The sequence below is a fragment of the Gobius niger genome (assembly GCF_951799975.1).
Source record: "Gobius niger genome assembly, chromosome: 6".
NCBI classification, from domain to species: domain Eukaryota; kingdom Metazoa; phylum Chordata; class Actinopteri; order Gobiiformes; family Gobiidae; genus Gobius; species Gobius niger.
The window spans coordinates 12011753-12039511 of NC_136857.1; the positions used below are offsets into that span (position 1 = coordinate 12011753).

The following is a 27759-nucleotide window of genomic DNA, read 5'->3' on the forward strand; positions in this document are numbered from 1 at the left end:
ACGTTGTTGGTGTCACTTCCCACCTGCATCACTTGTTGCCAATTCACAACTTTTCCTTTCATGGGCCTCTTTGTAAGATGTAAGATGACAGCTGCCGACTGGGAACATCCCAGCAGTTTTAGGGACAATCAGATCCAGTCATCTGGCCCATATTGCCTCTTTCAAACTCAATTCCAATCCTTGTGCGTTGTTCCTGCTTCAACAATTAAACATTTTTTTATATTTAAATTTTGTTGGTTTTATTTTGTTGGGACAGTGCATGTTAATGAACAAGCCACCCTGGATTGTAGCCATGGGCAAATTTTCATCCGTTGTCCCACACACACTCTCATTCCCAGAGTCAATAATAAACACGGTGAGGCTGCGTTTCAGTTTCATGCAGCTAAAATCTGGAACAGTCTTCATGAGGATGTGAGACAGGCCTCAACTCTGACAATGTTCAAATCCAGGCTGAAAACAGTTCTTTTTACCGATGCATATGACTGAAAGTATTTTATCTGCACTCTCGCCTTTTACTGAAATTGATTATTTTTATGTTGATGTTTTTATTGATTCTATTTGTTTTCTTGTATTTATGCAACTGTGAAGCACTTTGAATTGCCTTGTGTATGAATTGTGCTCTACAAATAAACTTGCCTTGCCTTGCCTTGCCATTCATCCTGGCCTATTGTACATGTTTATAGTGGAGTACACGGAGGAAGGCTACGCAGACACGGGGAGAACACACTAACTCCATATAGAAAGGCACCCTCCATGTAGGAATCAAACCCACGACCTTCTTGCCTTGAAGCACAAGCACTAACCTTTGAGCGCTGAACGGCACTGACGTCACTTGTTAAACATGATTATGATTAAATACATGCATGATGTGCTTGTATTTAACCAAAGGAAATTTAAAGAATCACTGCAAACTGTTTTCTTGCTTCATGAATTTTTTAAGTTTGTAAGCTGCTCCCTCTCACTCCCTGCTCTCCTTGACAACTTTGCTTTGTTTTGTGCCCTCTTCCTCTGACTTCACTGCACATTTATGCTGGCGCAGCAGTCCCATAGGCCTTTGGGATAACCCTACGTTGTGTTCTAGGATGGCATTGTGCTTTACCCACCGGCGTCCTGTCTCTGGGGTCACCGTGCAAACGGAGGCTGTTGCGGTGGCGCTGGTAATGGAGGGGACGCTAAGAACACGTCCCACCACATTCAATCTACTTGTGCAGGGCTCTTTGATAGATTCTCTGGGCCTCTGGGACCAAGGCGCTGGTGTCGCAGGCCCATCTCTGCCTTCAGTGAGAGAGATTGGGCCTGGATTCTTGCTGAAGCATCATTTAGAGCACAACGGAGTCAACCGGAAGCGCAAAGAGGGGAATTTGATTAAGGCCCAGGGTCAGTGCAGGTTACACAGACTGAATCAAGCACGCTGTAAATGGCAACACAACATGCAGTCACCTTCAGACTCAGAGCACATTGGCCCAGGGATGTGCTTTTGTGTGCCACCTCCTGCAAAAGCAATACTATGTTATGAACATGACACTAAATTCTAGGGAAATGCACGTTCACAAATATATTGAGTGAGTAGGTTAAAGGGGCACTTTTCACTATGTTTTTCCAAAAAGACCTCAGACTACCAATCGTATTGACAAACTACTGTTATACTCTGATGCACTCAGTGTAATTACACACCACAGAGAGCGCATGTTTAATGAGGAAGTTGAAAGAGCAAGCAAGGGACGACATGATCAAACTAAAATTATATACTCTCCGCTAACCAGCCAACACACTGTGTGCAGTTGGTGGTATTACTACCGTATATTAGTGTAAAGGTAGGTCTCTGGGTTCCTGGGCTGATGCATCATGTTTATGTTGCCGTGTGAAAGAATTGAATTAATCATTTCTCTGATTCAACATTTAAAGGTTCAACATTATTCAACAATTCAACATTAAGGTGACATTTAAAGCAGTGGTTCTGCAGATTAAAAACTGTGTTGCAAGTTCATTTTGTTGGGTGATAGCTCTTTGAAAAAAATCACTTGTTTTGATAAACTGTAAATTCAATCATTGAGATCAGAACTGTGCGAGGATATGCTGCGTTATTATAAACTCTGACAGGATAAAACTGTTGTCTAAGATGTCTATCTTTTGTTTTGATTATGGCTTTTCTTAATATGTTGAAACTGGATCCCGAAATGCACCAGTGGATTGTAACTGATTGAAAGCATAAACTCCTGAGGATCGTGTACACTAGACATTTGGTTTCTTGCACACTTGAAATCAAATTATGAGCAAATGGTCTTTACATAAAAAATAAAAAAAACTATAACTGGACTGGTTGTGCCCTACTTCTTAACTCTAAAATGACAGTTACTCTGCTTTTCTCAGTGGCTCAGACTTTGTGCAAACCATAAAATCCAAAAGCCCAGATACTATATTCTACATTTGCCTTTCTAAACAAGAAATGGAGGTGTCTGAACTCCATGAACAGCTGTGGGGGGTCAAGGCTGGGGCAGACAGTTGTGAATAGCGACGCTTTCACACTCCTATAAGGGACATAATCCAAGTTCCGCTAAGGTGTTTCCTGTTATTTCGAGGTTAAGCCATCTCTGAGCCGAGGACTTGGCTTTTTCCCCAAAATCAATTCTCGCCGCTGTCCTTCTAAGCATCTCGCCTTCGCCAGCTCCCACATGTATTTAGCACCAGCTCATTTTGTCTCAAACCTCTCCCCTAAAAACATACTATAGTATACCTTCGTAGAAACTGACTTCCTATCCTCGTGGCAGATATGTCAACACATATTAAAAGCGAGAGTGGGAGAAGAGTGGCAGCTGCGAAACCAAATCCAGTGTGTATGGAGTTGTGCGCGGTTTGTGTGTTTGTGTGCTAGCTTACTCATCAGATGGTCGTACGGTTGGGAGGCAAGCCTGAGGCACAACCTAATCTGGTCCCAAAACTCGATTGCTCCACTTTTCTCCCAGCCAAATCCTATCAAGAAGCTCGAGCAGTTCTGTACCTCGCAAGGTGCTATGAATTTTTAAAACTTTGGTTTGAAAAATTAACTTCTATAAAGATGTGCTTGGATGAAAAGCTCGAGAGGTGTGAAGTGATAGTGTACTGCATTTGAGTTTTTTTTTTCTCATTTTAGCTCAGGTTGTGCCAGTTCTGAGCACCAGCCCTGGCAGCATGTGGTGGGGTAAAAGATTTATGCTGGCGTGGATCCAGTGGACTTAATCTTAAAAGAGTGATTCATCTTAAATTGCAGCTCGGTAACAGTTGGAGAGAAGATAGAGCAGAGCGTGTTTGGATCAGTGGACCCCAACTGTCCAAAAACATCAGGACCGCTTCTCAAATTCATACACAGTCATGATTTACTGTAACCTACAGAAAAAAAAAAAAAAAGTTTGTTATAAAAGCAGAAATATTTTCTTATGCAAATGTGTTTGCATAAGAATGTGTTACTTTAATAAAACCAAGGAACAGAATAAACTAGTGTGACAAACAATTCTTGCTATTATTTATCATTAACATCTAAAACATTACGTTTGTTAAGTGATGATGTCATCACTCTACTTCCAGGTGCATCAGAGCTTTAGTTGTATTCACGATAATGGGGTTTAGCTGATTTTAACCTGTGGTAGAGCCGACTACAAGGCTCTTTCTCAACATCTGATCACCCAGAAATATATATATAGTACATTACATGTACTCTGGATTTTCTTAAGTTATGCTGTTCTGACATTAATTATCAAATATTTTTTCTCATACACAATAAAGGCTTATTTTAAATATAAAAATATCTTAATTTTGCCTGGAGAAATGGTGAGATATATTATTCTATTTAGGTGTAAAACAGTTTTCGGTCTTTTATCTGTTCTTATTTCAGCAGAAGATTCAGATAAAGGTGTGTTTTTTGCTGTGTTAATCTATGGAACTCTCAACAGTTTCCCCATTATCGCGACTGATATCTGTGGGAAACACTGACTATAATATCAACTGTCTTTATAGGTTGCTCATGCTGCGTTGCTGTCGTGCACATTTTAGAAAGCTCTGACATTGTGTTTCTATTCACTGAACACTGCACCCCGTGGCAGAGCTCATGTATCTCTGCTTTGTGCTCTATGACCGATCAGGTCCATCTCTGCTGCACGGCCCAGATGGGTGGCTAATTGTAATGGGGGCCCAGAACAGCTAACAATTAGACCTATATGAAGATGGATGTGGATGAGGCTGGGGAGAATGGGGAGAAAAAACAGGGCAGAATGAATAGAAAATTGAGCGGAATAGAAAGAGCTGCAAAGACCTAATACTGTGGTTCCTCTCCTTCCTGTTCCCTCATCATTGCTTAACTGCTGTGAAAGGCAATCTTCAACGGCTATTTTGTTTTACGCGCCGCCTTATTCTAAGAAATGATCCAGGGAACAATGTATTCCCAGTGAATAATGAGCATATGCAGGTAGTAAACGCAGAACAAATGATGTTTTCAGACAGAGAACGAGCGGTGACACCTGTTAGATGGTTGCTCTAATGGTTATGAGGGCCATATGTCTCTAAAGCTATGGAGCATTAAGACCATTACATGTTAAGGGAGTGGTCAGTAATGGCAGATTGAAGGGTATAGTGGGAAATGATAGTGCAAGCGGGACATAATAATAATACAAAAACATTGTTGAAATCAAGATACATTTTTAAAGCCACTCATTCTTACTCGGCTGTATTTCTTGTGGCATGACAATCAATTGTTTCAGGGCCTATCTCACTGGCCTGGAGAATAGTTGGAGACTAGTTGGAGACTCGAGTGGTCACGGAGATAAAGCGAGACTCCAGGTAGAATTGGTGAAAACAAAAAAACGTTCGATTTCAGCATGCAGTGTCGCAAATACTATTTGTCTTCAACCAGTGCGATGTTTCTTTGGTCCCTGCAATGTCTCTGAGACCTGTTGGATGCCAAGGAGAGCTCAAAGAGACTCCATACGTCTGGTTGCCACAACTGTTTGACACTGCGTAGACCTCTTGGAGACCTCTCAGAGACCATGTGGAGACTCCTCTGCAATGGAACCTGTTCGTTTTCACCAAGATTACCTGGAGACTCGCCTCATTTCCAGAGGATATCTCAGAGACATCTCCGTGACCAACGGCAACTCGATCCTCCAAATAGTCTCTCTGCTGGTGAGATAAGCCCTATGTATGCGTGCAATCAGACTGCTAGTCTCCGCATCGTCTCTGCAACGTCTCCGCAACTCTCTTCTGGTAAATTTAACAATATCCAAGTCATAGATTCTTTGTGAAGAAAACCAAGAATTATGTTATTATTATTTTTTTTATGTATTATGATATAGACAAGAGGCCCCTAGATCACAGTACTTAATTATAAAAAAAATAATGTCTCTTGGCTGCACAGAATAGAGCAAAAGATTATGTTCTATTGTAGTTCTCTTTTCCATTTACCATGCCACTGGAGCAAAACAATACATTTCGTGAAGATGGATGTTAGCTTAACATTCAAATTCAAATCATCAGTTTTTCAGTATTGTGGTATGGGCATACTGCTTCTTCCCCTTCTTCCCCTTCTTCACTTACTCCTATTTGTACTTAAGGACAAGGAGACACACCTTCCTCGGGGCCAGCACCTCATCTGGGTGACGGCTATTTCAGGAAAGCGCAGCATTAGGACGCACATGGCTTCGAGCGATCCCCTCACAACACCATGACTTCCTTTACCACTGCATGCGCCTCATTATCTTTGATCCCTGTTCAAACACGAAGCCTCAGACTTAGCCCCGCTCATGTCTCCTGCACATTACGGAGGCTTCCTCGACGCATAAAGGTTATGGTTAGTTAAGGCAGGGCAGCGCTCGGGCCAAAGGCTGAAGCGCGGGATTTTAAACACATTTGCGTGTGCAGAGATGGATGAGAGTAATCACAGGGGAGAGACGGAGACGAGCTTATGAGCAAATGCAGCAGGGAGCGGCGGGTCAAGTAGGAACAAGCAAACGGGAGGGTAGCACTTTTCTTTACGGCACAGTAATTGCATGGTAATTGGAGGGAAAAGAAACGTAGCTGAAAGTGTACTAACACGGTAACTACACATGAAGAGAAGATGCATCTGCCATCAAACTTTACCGAGACTCTAAATTAATAGGATACATGGTTATATTCAGGGTAGTAATATAGAAATGGAAAGAAACAGATTTCTAAAAGCTCAGGACACACAGTATAGCTATAAAATTATTACCAAGCTCTAAAAAGGGCGTGATGTCACCTCTATGTATCTCGTTTGTGCTAACTCATTACAGCATTAGCACACAGGGGAAGACAGAGAGCGACTAAAGCGTCTGTAGTTCACACGGAATGATTTATGGCCACTTTGCAAGCATAAACAGCTAACTTTCTCTGGGCAGACACCATACTTCTCAAGGGCTGACAGAGAAAACGACGCCAGGTCATTTTGGGTGAAAGTAAACGAACATAACCTTAATTTAGAGCGGGAGTAGCCATAGGCGTGTAACAAAATGCCAATACTTCACAACATTGTGGAACTTCATTTGGCGATGGTGGATCAATATTGCAGACCGCTGAGAGGATAATGGTGTATAAATATTATTTTGTGTTTTATAAAGATAAATGTATGCAGAACTCTTTGGTCTTTCTGTTTCTTCTTTAGCTAAAGGGAGTGTGAATATGAACGGATAATACAATATATTTTTGAAAGTTAAGTTACAAAGTGTTGAATCGTTGTGACTGTGGGTTGTGTAGTTTTTGGTAGCAAGACCTGAAAATCACAGAAGGAGAAAGGCGTTCTGGCCGCGCCCCTCAGATCAGGTGGGATGAGGCAGGTCCCGTTTCTCATTGGGTGAAGAGAAATCAAACTTTGTTCACCTGCATCTTCTGCGCCCGCCGCTTGTCCGCCCTCTGGTTTTGGTGGTAGATGCGGCTGAAGTTGGAGACGATGACAGGGACAGGCAGGGCAATTACCAACACACCACTCAAAGAGCAGATCGAGCCGAAAATCTTCCCAGCGATTGTCTTGGGAACCATGTCTCCATACCTGCAACAGACAAGAGAATGAGAGGCTCCAGCATGTGCTTAACACAATCTGTTGCACCAGAATAAGAAATAACTACACTTGTTTTCACTCAAGCCAAATTTTAAAAAGTATACTCTCTTACTGGTTTATAAAAGTGACCACACATGACAAATAAACATGTGTTACCTTAAACTGAATGGGCACAAGTTCAAGTTTGTAGACTTAACCTTTCTCAAGGACTCTCCAGAATTCAGACTGGAGGACTGCACTAGCAAAGGATTTGATTGGAAACAGGTTCTGGGATTTTAGTCCTTTAAAGGAATAGGCTACCGTTTTTACATACTGAGATATGTTCTTACCTTAGCTTTGACGAGTTCTTTAGGACCTGTCTGGTCTTCCCCCGTGCCTTCAATCACGTAAACACAGCGCAGACGGCGTTAGCATTTAGCCTCTCCTGCTCTCCAGTATAGCTCCAAAACAGGTCAAGATAGAAGCTACCAAGCTCTTCCATGTTTTCCCTATTTAAATATGGGTACGTGAAGTGTTACACTACAAAGTATAATTACACAAAATTAAACAATGTGGATTTTCTAAGCGGATAAAAGGGGGAACTATATTGTAAGGCGTAATAATACCAGGAGTAGTTTGAAATCCGCGCAGTAATCTTAACTTTACTGCGCAGTAATCTTCACTTTACTGTGCGGATGCCAAACTACTCCTGGTATTACTATGCCTTACAATATAGTTCCCCCTTTTATCTGCTTAGAAAATCCACATTGTTTAATTTTGTGTAATTATACTTTGTAGTGTAACACTTCACGTAACCATATTTAAATAGGGAAAACGTGGAAGAGCTTGGTAGCTTCTATCTTGACCTGTTTTGGAGCTATAGTGGAGAGAGGGAGAGGCTAAATGCTAACGCCGTCTGCGTTGTGTTTACGTGATTGAAGGCACGGGTGAAGATCAGACAGGTCCTAAAGAACTCGTCAAAGCTAAGGTAAGAACATATCTCAGTATGTAAAAACGGTGGCCTATTCCTTTAATGTTTATTCCAATCGGGTTTTATTCAAAGGAAACAGCAAACCAGTGTGGGGCTCATTCTGCTTTGACATTGGATAATTATCTCAAGGGAAAAAAAGGAAACATTACAACGGTTATTACTAAAACACTATTCACTTTAAATCTGTTTAGTTGGAGAACATAAGATATGTTGTTATATATTATGCAGCATAGGGGTGGGCCATATCGCATCGCATATCGTTGTGACAATACAATTTTTTTTATCTCGTTGTCACTCTTTATATCGTTGTGGACATGATATAATTTATGTTACACTCAGCTCCATCAGAGCAGCATAAACACTGACTGTAGAACACGGGGACAGGCGTTTAAAAAGTAAAATGAAATCAAGGATGTGAATTGCTTGAGTAGTTTCCTCATCATATTTGTGAGGAAATGAGTATGCCGTGTAAAAAAAAAAGAAAGACTAAAATATCACTGAATTAATCTTCCCATTAAGCATAAGGTTGGGATTTTGAAGTGTCCATTGTCAATTATATCAAATATATTATTATCATGATATTTCTTTTTTATATCATGACATAGATTTTAGGCCATATTGCCCTGCCCTAATGCAGCATATACATTTCTCCTACTTTTATCAGAGAAAGAACTCAAATTGTACACTCTGTAAAGCTGAAAACACTGCTGCAAACCCAAATAAAAACAATAGCGCACAGACGCTGTCACTGAATGGATGTAGGGACGATTTTCCTAAAGTCATTTAGCTCAATTCAGCTGAAATATCCTCAAGTCAAAATGCAATCTCATCTACAACAAAAAAAAAGAAAGGAAACAAATGGTTGTCTTGTCCTCAGAAGACGTTACAGAAGACGGAGGAAATCAAAGCAAAGATAAAAGAAAATGCACAAATTGCCTTGGAAAAACAACCTTTAGTTCAATTAGGCTTCATTTCTATTTTTTGGAAGAGAGCTGGGTATTCTTTTGTTTAGTTAAATGTAACATACCTCACTTTACTGTACAAATAGAGTATATGAAACTTATGTAACGCTGTATATTAAGGTGTGCTCATTAAGTATTAATAAAGTAATAATAAGCATTAGTAATTAATAGGGATTTATAATATGCTTGTAAAGTATAAATATGCTGCTTGCTACACTTGTTAACACTCTGTTCACATACTAGTAGGCCATTAAAAATATGCTAATAAAGATATTAATAGGCTGATCATTATATTGTTATCAACTACCATGCTAATAGGCCATGAATAATATGCTTATTCATAGCCTACCCAAACCTTAACCGTAACCCTTACCCTAACCCGTAGCCCAAAAGGATTACTTAATACTTAATGAGCACACCTTAATCTAAAGCGATACCAACTTTTGTTATACATATATCTGTGCAAGAAGTATTGAAATGTTATCCTACAAAAGGCACTCAGCACAAAATCTTTGAATTAATAACTATTATTCTGTGAGTGTTCCACTATATACAACAAGTGCCATGTATAAACTAGGTCTCTGTGAAAGAGCCGATCACAGTCATGGATATGAGCTTGTTTTCAGGAGAAACCTTTGCATGGCTGGATTCATTACACTGACAGTTCACTGCATTTTACAGGAGGCACTGTGAGGCAGGGCTCAGTGTACCAAAGCTCGACAGAATCTCAAACTTGTTTGAAACAAACACTCTGCTTTTGTCTGGGGCTTCTCTTACGAAAACATGAATTTAGAGCTTGGGCTCATGCATACAGTAGGGTTCTCTCAACAAAAGCTGAGTTTACAGAGCATCCTTTGGAGCTGGCAGTACAGAGAAAATAGCACAGTGTAATACTGTAGCCATAAGACATATATGTAGTGACAGTATACACATGTATGCACATGTTAGGATTGCTTCAGGCCAAACATTGCGTGTTTGTTTTCCACATGGACATGCATTTATCATTAGACAGCCCATTTATTTCCAGATGTACTTGAGATATATTTACAAACAGGCTTAAAGGTACACGCTGTTACATTTAGATGTGTGAAAAAGAAAATCTCCAGAATGACATCCTTTTCTGCTCCGCTTTTTTAGGATGTTACATTAGAATTGTCAAGAATGTTGAACGGGACTATAAAGCAGAAAGCTTTGCCCTCACAATATGTTTTAATAATGTAGTAAACATTCCCCTGAAGGTTTCCCATAAAGGAACAACAATCAGCATTAGCACTTGCCTCTGCTTTTATAACCTAATGAAACACTACAAACAATTTGTTGGAGACACAACAATACAAGATGAAAACACAACATGAACCATCATAAAATACTCCTTCGTTTATGGTGTTAAAACTCATTCATCTGGACTGAGTGCAAAATGTCAAACCATTTGGAGAGAAGTGCTTTTAACATGGAAGCACACAGAGAGGTCCACAGCCCAAACCAGAGTATACTCACACCCAACTGCCACCCTCCCTTTGTCTAAGAACTATAATGGCCTTTTTACCCAAATTAGGCAATAACTATCCCATCAGTGGTACAAAAGCCATACCGCTACAAACATTTCATCTCCTCCCAGTGCAGACAGTGTTCCCATTAGTAGAAATGAACAGCTAATCATATTCATCTGCAAGTCTTCTGTAATGGGCTCTTCTCAGATGGCTTGATAGAAGCCTTTCTCCCTTCTAATACTGCACTCAATTTGCAGCTCCCATTTAGTCAAGCTGGCCTGTCTGTGGTGATACCATCTCCAGGCCATTATACATGTCACGGAGATAAAAGCGGGCCCACACGCGTCACGAAAGCAGCAGATAGAGGTGGAGTGGTTTGTGTGTTTATCCGATAAGCATGCTCTGATGTCACATCCTCCTCTCCCGCCAAGATACAAACTCAGGTCACTTTCTTCAATATGCGAACAAATGCCAAAAGATGTTTCATAGTCGAAGACAAACACACTCTCCATACACTACAGTATGAGGCATGGCTTTCCTTTGAGTCATGCCTCATACTGTAACTATAAGCTATAAAATAAGTTTCATAGCTTATTGTGGCCAAGTGTTGAAAGCAGGAGGGGAAGCGGAGTGAGATGAGCGCCAAGTGCAGGGAACAATCAAAGTCTGCTCCATTAATATCAGCTACACAACTTTTCTAGTGCTAGATCAACAATGAGCATTACTTAATCGGCCAGAACTAAATATCAACTAAAAGAAGCAAGAGACATTTGTTCACAACTTGGACCTGGGTGTGGGTCAAGTCAAGACTCCTATTTAGATACGGAGAGACGCGCCTTCCTTCAGTGTGTACTTTACATTACAGAAAAGTTACTAAATGAGACATTGATCTTGACTATGATTCCACAAGGCTCCATTTTGGATTCTGCGAGGGTCAGAGTGGATTTGTGATGGATGACTTTAGAAGAGAAGCTCTGAAAGACGGAGCAGTGGAGATGGGAGGTCAGAGTACGCCAGGTTAGAATAACTCAGACCCACTAAACTCCAACTAAGAAGCAGGTGGAAGAGAAAGACGGGATATGACAAAACATTTTGCAATATAACAAATCTACCAATTGGAGAAATTATATCGTAATTCAGCGCCTTTAAACAACATGGCAATATTGATTCACTCTCCACATATAGTGGTGGTAAGATATCTATGTATCCACAGCTGACCAAGGGGAGACTAACACGTTCAAATACAACAACCAACTTGTTAGTCTCGAGCTGCACCAGCAGTTGACTGGTGTATACTGTTTTCACGAGCAAGATTCTAGGACCCTAGAACACACACTACAAGGTGGGGTAGTAGCTGTATTTGAACCGCCAGCCTGTTGAATCCATGGACAAATGCCCACATACCTGAGCCACTGGTTCTCCAGTTTAATGCAGCGCCATGCTCAAAGTCTATGGGAAACATGAATGGGAATTTCTTTAAGAGCATCAGACCGTCAGAAGAAGCAGATAGATTCAGTTATCTACAAGCATTTAAAAGCTACCAACCTCAAAGTAGAAGTGTTGAATGAAGGTATACTATACTGTCAGGGTTAAGCTTTAGTTAGGTTTTGCTTTGTGACCCGTTTATTGCACATTGCCTTGAATTCCATTAAAGGAAGATGGCAGTCAAAGATCTTCTGTATGAAGTCGGGAACAGTGTGTCTCTATTTACACTGAGTCCCTTGACATTTCTTTGCAATCTTCTCATTTCTTTTCTGATGCTTCGGAGATTACCAAAATTACACACAAGGAACAAAGGCGCACATGTAGGAGGTTCAGCTTATATAACGGGTTAAAAGGTCTGTATGTCCATTGTACACAATGACAATAACAATACAATACACCAACGAGAAAAAAGAAAAACGTGAGTCAGTATTGACATTCAGCACCATGGACAGTTCCCAAGGTTTATGAAAGCTGTTCACAGATTGTTTTGCATCACTGTCATATTTTAGAGTCTTTGCAAAGGCTCCAGCCAGCTGCGACCTGTATTACACAGAGGCAAAATATCAATTAACGAAGAACAAAATTAAATTGATTTTTGTATTCATTCCACTTTAATTTGAAAACTCTATATCAAAATCCTTCATTTAACATCGTTTTTCAACAGGGAATGTGAACAATTTTCTTTCAGTTGCATGAGGAGATCCAAACCTGGCTGACAAGAGAGACAGCCACACATAGACCAGTGAAGCTCATCCCTTCCAGGTTAAGTACATAAAGTGAAAGATGGTGTCTCCAGCCCTCTAGCCCTCAGCCACCTCTCCATCAGTACTCTCCTGTGACATTTCATTGCCAGTCACTCAGATGAAAGTAACTCTGGTGACACATGGCTCTACTGGAATGGGTCAGCCATCTATACTCAAGCCCACTAATGTCACATACAGGAACTGGAGAGAAGAGGAAGTGGGTCAACAACTGGTAGGGCTGTACTAAAGGCTACCAACAAATAGGGTTTATCAATGCATGAGACAACAACAAACACAAGATTTTCCCTTTGTTTCCAACAAAGAGAGTATAAACAGTAAAAAAAAAGTTCATTTTTTATATTGAACTTTATATTATCCATGCCCTTATAGTTTTATGTTTTTTATGATTTATTATCTATCTCTAATGTTGCATGAACTGACAATGGCAATAAAACCAATTCTGATTGTTTATCGTTCGAGTTTTAGTCGTAAAAACGTGCACCCAAGAACGTTTCACAGTGTGGCTTTACTCTAGACACAGTAGACTCTGCCATGAAGCATGTCCTATTGCAATTAAGAATGTGATCATCTGATTCAAGTGTAAGTGTAAGTCATCCCTTTGATCACACACACAAAAAAAAAAGACGTTTATCAACCTGTTCTACAAATTGGTGCATCTTACCATAAAACAATGTAATATCTACAGGTACATTGCTGACAAAAGCTATTGCCATTCAATTTATAAAGCAATTTTAGTTGCATTTCCCCCTCACTTTCCTAAGAAACCTGCTGCTTACAGTACGCAAAGGTCAGACTTGCTCAGGTAATCTGTCTCGAAAAACACACACTAATATGGATTAACTAACAACTCTAAAATTAGTCTTAAGTCTCACGCAGCAAAACGCAGTCATGGACTCTGCTCCTGATTTACAAAGGTGTAGATAAGGACTAAGTGTGAGAACAGTTGTTGCATTGAAGTGCGCTTATGAAGAAGTCAAGGGGTTCATAATGATCTTGAGAAAGCCAGTATGTAATTTTAAGATTCAAGGATCTCTTCTCAATGAAACGAGGAAGGTCACTGAATAATAATAGTGCCATAGATCACAAGAATATGCAAATTTGCGGTCATAAGAACGCCAGAGACAATACAAAAATACAACTAAAATATGGAATAAAATATGACTTTGCTTATTAATCGAAATAATCTATTCTAAGTAAGTGTCTCTCTTTCTCTCTCTCTCTCTCTCTCTCTCTGTATATATATATACCCCATGGTCAAAGTGGGAAACACCTCCAAAGGTGGTAGAGAATGACCGAGCCAAGATCCTGTGGGACTTCCAAATACAGACGGATGGTAATGGCGAACCAACCGGACATTGTGGCGGTGGACAAAGAGCAGAGGAAAGCCGTTGTGGTCGACATAGCAATACCAAGCGACTTCAACATCAGGAAAAAGGAACACGAGAAACTAGAGAAATACCAGGGGCTCAGAGAAGAGCTGGAGAAAACCTGGAGGGTGAAGGCATCAGTGGTGCCCGTGGTCATTGGGGCACTCGGGGCAGTGACCCCCAAACTGGAGGAATGGCTCCAGCATATCCCAGGAAATACATCAGACATCTCGGTCCAGAAAAGTGCAGTTCTAGGAACAGCAAAGATACTGCGCAGAACCCTCAAGCTCCCAGGCCTCTGGTAGAGGACCCGAGCAGGAGGAAAGAGAGACCGCCCGCGGAGGGTGAGAAAGAGTTTTTTTCTTTTTGAGAGAGAGAGAGCCACAATCCAGGATGAAACATCCAAGATCCATAAGTTCATCATGGACAAGGCTCCAACAGATGACGTGTTCAGTGAGTGTCTCAAACAATGGCGAAAAGAAGATGAGGTGCTGGAGGCCGACCACCGAAACATAACTGAAGTGATGGATATCAAAAAATCCTACGAATGGCTAGACAGAGCTGGACTGAAGGACAGCACAGAGGCTCATCATGGCTGCACAGGAGCAGGCCTTGAGCACCAGAGCAATAGAGGCCCAGATCTACCACACCAGACAAGACCCCAGGTGTAGACTGTGCAAAGAGGCCAATGAGACAATCCAGCACATAACTGCAGGGTGTAAGATGCTGCAGGGAAAGCTTACATGGAGCCCCATAACCAAGTGGCTGGTATAGTGTACAGGAACATCTGTGCAGAGTATGGGCTGGAAACCCCAAGGTCAAAGTGGGAAACTTCCAGGAGACTTCCAGATAGACCAGAACCAACCGGACATCGTGGTGGTGGACAAAGAGCAGAGGAAAGCTGTTGTGGTCGACATAGCAATACCAAGCAATTTCAACACCAGGAAAAAGAAACACGAGAAACTACAGAAATACCAGGGGCTCAGAGAAGAGCTGGAGACGGCCTGGAGGGTGAAGGCACCAGCGGTGCCCGTGGTCATTGGGGCACTCGGGGCAGTTACCTCCAAACTGAAGGAGTGGCCACAGCAACCTTACTAAATACTTCCTACTTTTCCTTTATTATCCTTTATTTTCCTTTTGCTTTACTCCTATTATGTGGTCCAATAAATTCATGTTCTGTGTGTGGGGTGGTTAGGCATTTTATCACCTTAAAAATCACCTTGAAATGAAGCAATAAAACCTTAACTCACTTGCTAATTGGGAGTCAGAAAGCAGTTGCTGGTGGGCGAATGTGACAGCAATAAAAAAAAAGAAAGTAATTTCATGATTAGCAAGGTCACTTTACAAAAGAACAGAAGGCATCGGACCCGTCCTAATCAAACTGTGTAATTCTCTGGCGAGGCAAAAGAAACCAACAATTAGTGAAAAAAAAGAAAAGAAAAAAGAGGCAAAAGTCAATTGAAAATTGTGTATGAGGCATATGACCTTCGCGTGCTTACTAATAGCATGCTAATTACACTGACCTTCTCTGCACAAACCTGGGGACTGATAGAAGCAGAGAAATAATACAGTCTATGGTAAAACTCCAACTATATTTTAGATTTAGATGATGATATAAAACCAGGAATTGCATTTAGTATTTTATTTTCACTGTTGGTAGCATTAGTTCTATGTAAAATGATCTTCAATACAAAGATACTATTTTACACACAACCATAATTTCACCATGACTCGTATGTATGTGCATGCGGTAAATCTCCTCTATCTTCTGTGCAGAGCTGTTGGACTGAGATGTGCTGCCGTCTTATAGATGATTTTCTCATTTACATCTGTCCAAACGCGAGATGGATATGGAGGGAAGGAACACAAAGATAAGCTGATAAAGTGAAGGCCATTGCTCACACACGGCACTATGCCTTTGAAAGGTCGCTATCATCAGTCACTTCACACACAATCTCCCCATGTATCAGTCTGAAGGAGAGAGTTTCTATACAGCGTTGTACATTCTAACGTAACTGCAGGTGTCTTTGGTTCAGGGAAAGCTCAGGTCAACAAAGGTGAAAAAGAAGAAGAAATCTGCAGCATTTCTTACAACAAGTGATACAAATTTGAGCTGTTTTACTAAAGCAATATACTATAACTATTATTACAAGTCTTGCCGTAAAAAGCGTCTAAGGATGGGGATGCCCGCGGGAACTAGCCATCTGCTGATTCACTGCTGCCTGTTAATTCGCTCATTACATTTGTTTGTCTGTTTCATTGTTGATTTCCAAACTTTTCTTCTGTTTGGCCAAATCAGCAACAATGTTTTTAGAGCACCGCGAACCAATTGCTGCTGTGATATTGAGCTACACAAACTCAGTTTGATTTGATTACCTCATTTTGTGCAACCACACCTTCTACTGCAGTACTTCCACTACTGCCACTTCTACCTCTGCAACAACGGTGGCAACTGCCTTTGATCACTTGGTTTTAGTTTACATCCAAAATAAAGTGGAAATTCTACAGAATAAAAAATGGGCAGGTTTAAAAATGTTGACAGATGTTAATGGAGAAAATGCACCACGTCTACAGCAAATGAAATGAAATAAATTACTTGCACCCCCAACATGCCCTTTCTTCTTTCAGCTTGTATTTTTTCCCATCTCAACAAATCTCCAGGAGCCCGGACAAACAGATACCCCCAGAGCTTTGTTCCCATTAAAACTTACTTTCACACTGTTTCAAAGCTCCGGTGCAAGTTTAATTTGTCCTAAACAAAACAGCAATGCACTTTCAGTTTCTTTTGCAAACCAATTATGAAAAACTTGGGAAAACAGTAAAACAGTAAATAATGGTTTGCAAATATTCCACAAAGCACTGCTAGTGTTTTGTATTTCATGGACAAAGTAAAGATGCAAAAACCATCAAGCTGAATATCTGCATTCATGACAAGTTAGTTTTTTTTTTACCAGTTAAAGCAGTACTAAATAATAAAGAGGCCATACGCGCCCCTGCAGGTGTTTTTTTACTGATTAATTGTCCGTGAGAGTAAATACTACGCCGACGGAAAAGACAAAGGGAGAGAGGGACATTGTACATCCAATTACACAATGGAGATAATTTTTTTCACTCAAACTTAGCTGTAAATACTGCTAAAGTGGCTCTAGCCCGCAGTTAGCTTTGCCCGTTAGCCTGTTTGCTTCTTCTTCGTGATTCCAGCGAAGTTGCAATTGTGGTTTTCTGGCCAGAGACACCAGGGGGAGATGAAAGACCCTCCAATCATCCTATTAACACTTGTATTACCCCCAGAGGGACTACGGAAAGGATTTATTAAGGTAAACAAGTTACTTAGTACTTCTTTAAAAACAGCTTTTTATAGCATAATGTAGGGTATGAGGGTTTATTAATCAATTAATTTGTTTATTAATTAATTAATAAGTTGTAGATTAGCCTTAAAATTTAACGGGGCACCAGTTCGGAAAGCGAACAAAATAAAAGTAAGAATAGGAGGCTAAACTACAGATTTATCTGAAGGAAATGAGGTCTTGGACGTACACATGGACCCTTATTCTGGAATAATAAACACAGACATTACCAAAGCAAACTGTGGTTTATGGAGGTTTAATGATCAAAATCAATTAACAGACGGCATTAAATATTTAAGTGCAAACAGAATAACTTGGAACCCTAACAGGATGAATAATTAGATAAAATGTTCTAAAATTGTATCTGAAAGTCCGTAAGGTGGTTAGAGGTTATGTGAGTCTTATTGAGCTAGGTCTGTGAGCTTACGACCGTGAGAGAAAGGCTTTCCACACCAACTGTGGTCAGGCGTTCCAAAGTCCTGGTGTCCGACGGCCTGTGGTCTCTCGCGTGGCGATTCTCAAGCTGATGCAGGCGAGGCTGGGGTTTCTCTCTCTCCAGCTCCTCGGGGCCTTGGGGTGTGGATTGACCAGCTAGACTCAAATTGGTTTCGCTGAAAGCTCAGCAATCAAAAATGTTGTTGTCTTGTAAGAAAAATGCAAATGTTCTTAAAAGAAGTAACAGATAGTTACAAATCACGTCAAACGACGGGCTCAAACTTAAAGTTCTTGTGGTCCATCTGAGACAAAGGAGAGGTCAGAGTTCAGCGGGGGATGTCATCCTGCCGTCTCTCCTTCTCCAACCCTCTCAGAAGCGCGTTTTTTAAAGAAGAGCAAGGGTAAGGGAGGTTTCTGGCTATTTCTCCTTCCTTTATACCAAGGGGGCGGCCCCTTTTTCTCCGTGGATTCGACCAATCGATTCAGTCCGTAATTCGATATGACGATCCCAAGTGGGAATGTCTTTGGGAGAGAATTCAAGAAATACATTTCTATTGCGATAAACACATTAACAACTTCACAACTTTCCAAACAACATTTCGACAGTATGTTTGTACATTGCGTCTTTGTTGACCTGGGGAAGAATTCATCATTAGAACAGATTGGTTGAGTTCATTCTCACTGTCCATGAATTGAAGAATTGGCTTATTACTCAAATCGGATGTTTGAGATTCAGTCTTTATTCCAATTCGAAGGTCAATACAGAGTTCTTATCTCTGGTTGTGAGGGTTAGGATAGATCGTCACAGTCTTTTTCTCCTTAACTGTATTCGATCTTATCAGCCATTCACAAGACAGGAAGTGACGACATCCCAAAAGTCATAAAATGGCCTAGGAGTTTTGGAGTGGGGGTTGAGCTGCTCTCTGGAATGCGTTAACAATGGCGAAAGGCAATAGGCGAACCTTCACACGCTACAGTCCCCTCTTCGTGGCAGGCTCCACCCTACGGCGGAGGTTGGCACGCCATTTCCGTGATGTGATGGGATGGCCGTTGACTGAAGACGATGCCCGATGTTCATTGACACAGAGTCGGCTCAGGTGTTTGCTAACTGTGGCAATATTAGGCTAAATGTGTGTAGCAATAGGCAAGTGTGTTTACAGACTAGGTTTAGTCTTACGTGTTTGTTGCTGTGGCTACAATGTTAGCTAGAAGCTATATGTGTTGCATTGTGTGCAACTATGCACGACTTAAGTCCTAAGGGTTCAGGTTTGACACCTAAATTTGGAAAAGCGGTAGAAGTGCTAAATTTACTGAGGCGGTCCATTGGAAAACAAAGTCTCTAGAGTTGCTGATATCTAAGGCTGCGAGTTCACCAAGATTTTCTTTACAACAAAAGATTTTGCACAATGAATTGAAGAGTCTTAAGCAATACTTGAGCATTGACAACTGACTGCTGATTGAATGGTATTCTGTTGTTCAGAGTTTAACTGCAATCAAACTGAAAACAAAGCCTCAATGGTTATGACAGCATGCATAGAGGGTAGCAGAGGTTAGTGAAAAGTTTAAAGTAGCTCCCCCCTTTGGTTAGAGAAGGAATTGCTATTGAAAAACTTTAGTGATTGCTATTGACACTGAATAGACTGGCTAGTGTCTATTTACAAACAGGAGCTGTGTTTCCTGTTTATTTACAAGTGTGCATCTGGAGCACCAAGTTCATCTGTCCAGTGGACTAGATGTTTTGTTTCAGAGCTTGGAGGCAGTTGCGATAACTTACCTTGTTCCCTGATAACTTACCATGCCATACTGGTTTGGTAATGGCAGGTGTTAAGTGTCTCTGCTTTTGGAGATCGTTCTGTTTGTCTCCAAACATTTGGTTTGTGGGCTTTACCCATTTCTTCAGACCTGATGTCTGACATTGGCTGCAGGTTGACCTGTTAATCGTGCCTTTATCATATGCATTTGTATATGCATGTGGGCAGCAGGATTCCTTTTGCCTTATTTCTCGCATTGTCTGAGTGCCTTTGTGGGCCGACAGAGAGGATTTATGTGCTTGAGCCAGCGCTACCCCCCTGTGGTTCGGGTGCACCATGAGCATAAGAGAAGTGAGTGTGTCCGGGCCAGGCTGGATCCGTTGGCGGGACCAAAGGCCGAAAACATGAGGTAAGGATCGTTCACAAGCAGTGTCTGTGTTAGGGACGACATTGGAGAAGGCATCAGACCGAGGTGAGGCAAGGTCTGATAAGTGTGAGCAGGGAAGCTCAGAAAGGGTGGAGGAGGGGGTTGAGGTGGCCAATGAGGCAGCGTGAGGGGCCACAATAGAAGATAGGGTGGGAAGGGTGGGAAAAGGCTGAACAGAACCTGGCTGGGTGAGTTGGGGTTCTAGGCTAGCCTTTAAAGCGTTGTCATCAACGACTGCCTGCTTGGATAAGATCTTCAATGAACTTTGAAGTTCATTGTCTTGTCTGGGGTCACAAGGGTGACCTTGAGTCTTCTCTGGGTGCATTTGTGGACAGTTCAGCTCAGGTAGAACTGTGTCCTTGTACAAGAAGTTGGTTTGGGGTCTCCAGACGTTATTCTGAGACTGAGTTGGGTCAGAACCTGACTTCTTGTGTTTGTAGTCCTTATGTTTTGGGACAGGTGTATGTGTTAGAGTGGCACACTGAAAGATCTCACCATAGTTTCCTGGATGTGAGAAAGGCCAAGGTTTCAGCACCTGTGCATAGAGTATTGATTCTTTGAAATCAATAAGAGGCTCAAATCGATTGAGGAGATCCTTTCCGATAAGGAGAGGCATCATATCAAGTGGAGACACAAAGAATGGATGGACCACTGTCATCGGTCCAATTGTCAAGCGAATGTACGCCATTTCTGTGAATGCAGTTTGAATGTCTGCATATGGCTGGATTTCAAGGAAGCAAGAGTGAAGATTTATTTTTCTTCTTTTATGTTGTAGTGCTTCCTGAATTTCACTAAAAAGAGAGGTTGACATTATGCTGACGTCAGCACCTGTGTCAAGCATTGCTTCCTCTTGGAGAGCATTCTCAATAGTGGTTGGCATGTAAAATTTTCCAGCCAAACCTTTTTCAGTGAGATTACACAGAAAACGTTTGAAAGGTTGTTTAATTGACATTTTATCACAGCTCTGATGGATTAAAGAGGCTAATGAGGATAGCTCAGCTTTACCATCATTGTCTGGAGTCTGTTCAATAAAAGTGTCATTTTCATCACTGAAGTGAGTCAGATCAGCTGAGCTGTCAAGTTCACTGACTTGGTTTTGACAGCCATGATTCTGATTTCTTTCAGGTTCTCCTGACGAGAAGAATTGAGAATTTGTGTGTATTCGGAGATGCTTTGTGCTATCCCGATTTTCTCTGTTCTTACTGTGATGAGTGTAATGACCCCCCTGTTGGAGATGCTGCTTTGTTTGGCACTGTTTGCCATAGGCGGGGTTTTGCCTACACTCAAGTTCAGGGCTGGAGAGCAGCGTTTGCTTATGCTTCTCATTTGTCTGTTGACATTGGGCCGGTTTTACTTCACTTTTGCGTTTCTCTGCTGGAGAAGAACGCATGTTTGAACTGCTTGGCTTGCAGTTTTGAGTTCTTATCTGTTGTGAGTTCTTTAACTCGAGATTAAGAACTGGGGAAGGTTCTGGATGTTTTATCATCGATTGTTTGTGTTTCATGAAAGCACGCATCGCTAGTTCACGAAGCTGGTAGCTCGTTTGAGTAGCGGGATCTGCGGTGATGCCAAGGTGGTACTTTGTTGTGGGATGAAGATTTAGAACAAAAAGTGTTTTAAAGTGGAGATCTTCCTCCATCTCAAGTTCATTTGAACTAAAGTAGGCATCGCGCAGTCTGCAGTAATAAGCCTGTGGAGACTCTTGTCGAGTCTGCTTCACATTTAAGGCTGCAGTTAGGCCAGTAGTCAGGCAGTTTGAGAACTCTTTTGTGAGAGCTTGGCAAAGGCGACCATAGTCTGCCTTTGTGTGACGCGCCTGTCTATCAATGAAACTTCCCACATTTCTACTTGAAGTAAACCTGATTAGGTAAATTCTATCTTCTGCCGTAGAGTCTGGAAATCTACGCAGGTAAAAGTCAATGTCATTTAAGTAGGTGCTTGTGTCGTTAGCACCATCAGACTTGGGATCAAAGCGAATGACATGTTGTGCAATTCTGTCAAGATCTTTGATTGGAACACGATATCCACGCTCAAACTCACCAGTGGAGATCTTGACGGGATCGTTTGTTTCCTGTGAAGCATAACATTGATCAGGTGGCTCAGGGATGAGCCTGTCCAACCGCTGCAGGTGCGGTGGCTTGGGGTTCAATGTTAAAGCAGGTGGAGGAGAAAAGTCCCTGAAGAACTTATTTGTTTTCTCCTGAAGTGTTCCCGGGGGATACACTTGAGATCTTACTCCTTTTTCAGGAGGATCTTCTTGCTCTCTTTTAAAGCTCTTTTCTTCCTCACTGATCGTGCGCTGTAGCGTCGTGTGATCTATTTTAATCTGAGCTGCTGTAAGCTGGCTCTGAATGTGAGTTTGTTTTGTTTTGTCCTTTTCTTGGTTTTCTTGGAGAATCAAAATTTCCGATTTTAAATCTCTTACCTCTAGGGTGGCTTTATTGAGCAGGCACTCAGACCTGTTAAGGTTTTGAGTCGTCCTGTCTAGCTCAGCATGGGCTGTCACTAGCTCCTCCTCTCGTTCCGAGAGGTTTCTGCTAGTTTTGTCAAGTTCTGAATCTGCAAATTTCAGTTCTTGCTCTTGCTCGAAGAGTTTTTGTCCTACCTCTTGCTGTTGGTTTTCTAGATGTTTAGTTTCTTTGTCATTCATAAGCTTTGCATTCTCTTCTTGGAGAGAGGCATTTTGTGATGCAAGTTCATCATTTTGTCTCCTTGTGTCAGTCAATGCTTCTTGTGTTTGTTTAAGTTGTAAATGCATTGCAATTGCCATTTTAGCTAACAATGTCAGATTCTCCTCTTGTTTTCTTGTAAGTGATGTTATACTTACTAAAGATGTAATTATGGATTCAAGTTCGGAGGGATCTGTTCCCTGCATTTTGTCTACACAGTCAAGGACGTCTCCCTGGCCTGGTCTGTAGACAGCGAGGTTCTTTAGTTCTCTCGGAGGCATGTTGCTTTATCAAAACTCAGACAACTTTAAAGTCTGACTTGACCTTCTGTGGGTCACAATGAAACAAACCAGTTTTAATTGTGCTTAACTACAACCAGGGTTGATAGATGGAATGAAGCAAGACATGAAAGGAGAATGGGACAAAATGAATGAGAAGAAAGGACATGGACATTTTGGAGAGTGATTATTGAATTAAAATCAAATTAATTAATTAAATTCAATATCAAAATTTGACTTAACTGATTGATGACTGTCCAGCAGTCAGTCAGTTAAAATTGATTTCAAGAGGTGGATGAAAATTCACTAAGTTTTACTTAGAGAGGGTAAATTTGAATTGAGCCCTTTAGCTTAAAAATTGTAAAGTTTTATGCGTTACAATTTGAGATTGCAATTTAAATTGCAAGGCTGAGCATTGGTCTAGATAAAGGCAAATAAGAGCTTGTAGTGTGGCCACAAAACAAGTCATTAAGTTAGACCCAATCAGAAAAGACCAGTTAAAGCCGAAGACAAGTGTTAGTCTTGAGAAGGAAGAACAGTACAGTAACTGTTAAAGATGGAAAAGGACAATGTTTTGGCTTTATTTTCAATAAAACAACAGTAAACTAAGGTACAACTGAATGTTTTATAGTTTAAGTTTTATTGTCTAAGTTACTCAAGTAAAGCTTACTTACTTGGAAGAGAGCGTTGTGATCAAAGCTCACTTAAAATCACTTCTGCCTCTGTCTCCTCCTTCACGGTAGGGGGCAGAGATAGTGGCACAGCCTTCGGTAGGCGGGCTCTAAGGAAGTGATGTCATTAAGACCGGCCCACTCTGGGGAATGATTGACTCATTCTGGCGCCAAGGGCCAGGGGTGAAACATCTCCTTGACCAGAGCTGTAAGGAGGGGGTCTCAGGGGTGTTATCTGAGCTCCTGCAGGGGAGGACAGTTTAACACCGATGCAGTTTAAAGTTACAATTTCTGGAAAACTCGCAGACAAATTATATTACTTACTGCAAAATACAGGTAATTTTTAATACTGGAAAATTCGCAGCTATTAAAATTTGATTACCTTAAGGCCTTTGAGAATTGTGCTTTTGATAGCACAAAGAGAACATGCATGTTTGAAAGTCACATTTAAAATAATGTGCTGCGACCTGTAAACGGTAGCATTGAGAGAGAGTTGCGCAGAGAGTTTTGTTTTCAATGGACACCTTTAAAATGCATTTTTCTTTCTTTTTCAACAACTTTTTTGATAAGATTGAACCTCAAAGTTTGCTTTGGAATGATCAGTGATCATTAATAACAGATAGAGTTTATGACGCCTCACACGGGGCACCAAAAATATGTAGGGTATGAGGGTTTATTAATCAATTAATTTGTTTATTAATTAATTAATAAGTTGTAGATTAGCCTTAAAATTTAACGGGGCACCAGTTCGGAAAGCGAACAAAATAAAAGTAAGAATAGGAGGCTAAACTACAGATTTATCTGAAGGAAATGAGGTCTTGGACGTACACATGGACCCTTATTCTGGAATAATAAACACAGACATTACCAAAGCAAACTGTGGTTTATGGAGGTTTAATGATCAAAATCAATTAACAGACGGCATTAAATATTTAAGTGCAAACAGAATAACTTGGAACCCTAACAGGATGAATAATTAGATAAAATGTTCTAAAATTGTATCTGAAAGTCCGTAAGGTGGTTAGAGGTTATGTGAGTCTTACTGAGCTAGGTCTGTGAGCTTACGACCGTGAGAGAAAGGCTTTCCACACCAACTGTGGTCAGGCGTTCCAAAGTCCTGGTGTCCGACGGCCTGTGGTCTCTTGCGTGGCGATTCTCAAGCTGATGCAGGCGAGGCTGGGGTTTCTCTCTCTCCAGCTCCTCGGGGCCTTGGGGTGTGGATTGACCAGCTAGACTCAAATTGGTTTCGCTGAAAGCTCAGCAATCAAAAATGTTGTTGTCTTGTAAGAAAAATGCAAATGTTCTTAAAAGAAGTAACAGATAGTTACAAATCACGTCAAACGACGGGCTCAAACTTAAAGTTCTTGTGGTCCATCTGAGACAAAGGAGAGGTCAGAGTTCAGCGGGGGATGTCATCCTGCCGTCTCTCCTTCTCCAACCCTCTCAGAAGCGCGTTTTTTAAAGAAGAGCAAGGGTAAGGGAGGTTTCTGGCTATTTCGCCTTCCTTTATACCAAGGGGGCGGCCCCTTTTTCTCCGTGGATTCGACCAATCGATTCAGTCCGTAATTCGATATGACGATCCCAAGTGGGAATGTCTTTGGGAGAGAATTCAAGAAATACATTTCTATTGCGATAAACACATTAACAACTTCACAACTTTCCAAACAACATTTCGACAGTATGTTTGTACATTGCGTCTTTGTTGACCTGGGGAAGAATTCATCATTAGAACAGATTGGTTGAGTTCATTCTCACTGTCCATGAATTGAAGAATTGGCTTATTACTCAAATCGGATGTTTGAGATTCAGTCTTTATTCCAATTCGAAGGTCAATACAGAGTTCTTATCTCTGGTTGTGAGGGTTAGGATAGATCGTCACAGTCTTTTTCTCCTTAACTGTATTCGATCTTATCAGCCATTCACAAGACAGGAAGTGACGACATCCCAAAAGTCATAAAATGGCCTAGGAGTTTTGGAGTGGGGGTTGAGCTGCTCTCTGGAATGCGTTAACAATGGCGAAAGGCAATAGGCGAACCTTCACACGCTACAATAACATCAAAACTGGGATGAGGAACATGACTTATTTTGCTTTTTGTTGTTTTAAAAGTTTGGTGTCTGCAAATAATTGAGGTGAACAGTGCTAAAGTTTGTACAATGTGCCTTTTTATTCTTTAATCCAGGACACCATTAGTTTCACCTAGCACAGTGAGCAGAGGAGGAAACTTCTCTAGCAGTACTTTCTCTCTGCCAGAGCTGGCTCTCGTCTCCCCGGAGGCATTAGATATACAGAACCCGTGCTTCCCACTTGACCTGTGAGCCATGTTTAACCATTTGCCATTGGCTCACAGTCACACAGTGGTGCTCCCATTACAGTGCTGCCTCTGTCTGTCCAGGAATGAGTACAGCCATACAACGTAATGAGGCTGGTCCGAGGGAGAAGGGCTGATCATCCGCAGTGTTGGCGAAACAAGAGAACGACTCGTCACACTGTTGAGTTTTCGTGACATGAGCTGACCGTGATTGACAATGAACTGGACATGAGCCACCATTAAAGATCTATAAAAAACAAAGTGAGAAAGTGCATGTTTGTGAGAAAGCATCTGCCAATCCAGTGTGATTATGAACTGTTTGGTCTTGGTAGTAGTATTCTGTTTTCTTTAGAGATGCACTGTTCCGATACTGGAATCAGATATCGGAGCCAATACTGGAAAAAATACGATATCGGGTATCGGCTACAAATATCTGATACTGAACTGATACCAGTTTTGGCTCTCAACACCATAAAAACACAACTTTTACCATCTAAATCTAAGTGAACTATAGGAATGCTGTATGTCATTGCAAAGCTAAGAACTTGGAGAATTGAACCGCTGCAGCATGCTAATGCTGAAGCCAAGTGCTTGTGCTTTAGTTTAAGAAATAACTGATCTAATATATTTGTAATGATCAGTTCAATTAATGTGAATTGTTTATATTAATGTAACCTAAAGCCTGTCATGTACCAAGGATATTTAGTGTAGAAAAGTCCAGAGATCCTTGTTTAATGTTTGTCCAAGAGTTTATCAATAGATATAATTGATAATTGATCTGTAACATGACAATTAAATGACTTTATTGATATTACAATGGGGAAGAGTAAATTACATTTTTCAGTCAGAGAAAGCCACTTTTAAGAAAGTCTCCTGGTGTTGTTGAGAAATCAGATACATCGGCAGGATCGGTGCATCTCTAGTTTTCTTGGTCACTCAAATATGGCATACATTTGTTTTAACTTTAAATACTATTATATATAATATATATATTTAATTATCTGAATTCAGATGTTTGACATATTTGTTGAATACTTTTTTTCTTTATTAGTAATTAAGTTTACGCTTTTAATGACTTTGTAAACAAAAACAATTCACATGTGTGGGTCCAGAAAAAAAAGAAAAGTAATTCTACTGTTTGCCAGGAAAGTGACCATTCGAGCCCAAAAGCAAACATAGCCACCATTAGGCGGCAGGATGTGGGTGAATAATAATAGGGAGCCCATTAAGAGCCTTCCTCATTTGTGCCTGTGTCTTTTAGAGGCCTATGTGACTCCTTTGCAAATTAGCGTTTACAAGAATGCTATCAAGAGCACACATCAATGGCTCCCCATTTGAAAGCTAACCACGAAGTGCAAAGACAATTACTAGAATAGGAGCAAAACAACATTTAAATATGAATTGCATCCATGCCAATTGAAAGTATCCCCAAAGCCTGGAGCCTGTCTACTTAACAGCCGAGCAAACACCAAGCATTAAGACTTTCATGCACATCCAGATGCATATGATAATTCTGACTGCACTGCAGAAAACAGGACAAGTTGCTTTACAAGTGCTCAAACGTTGTCTAGCCCTGAAGGTTGAACACAAGTAGATGTATGGATAAAACCTGTAATGGTTGTTGGTAATTGAAACAGCAAGCCATCCATCTCTGAGAGCCTGTGTTCACTGCTGAATTGAGGAGAGATGGGGGATGCAAGGGAGGAGGAGAGGAAAGGGGTTGAGGAGCTAGGGCACAATTACTTTGATATGTGGTTCAATTAAGCTGCTAACAAGAACTAACGGTGCTTGGCTC

The 27759-nt window shown here is 41.1% G+C and overlaps 1 protein-coding gene across 2 annotated transcripts in view; it reads right to left on the bottom strand.

Annotated features, from left to right (window-relative positions):
- Window positions 1-27759, bottom strand: part of kcnd3 (potassium voltage-gated channel, Shal-related subfamily, member 3) — a 111676-nt gene that overhangs the window by 9674 nt on the left and 74243 nt on the right. For both annotated transcript variants that reach the window (XM_079559186.1, XM_079559185.1), the window contains exon 3: window positions 6862-7030. In XM_079559186.1, coding sequence (XP_079415312.1) covers window positions 6862-7030 — 169 coding nt within the window. The remainder of the gene's footprint in view (window positions 1-6861; window positions 7031-27759) is intronic.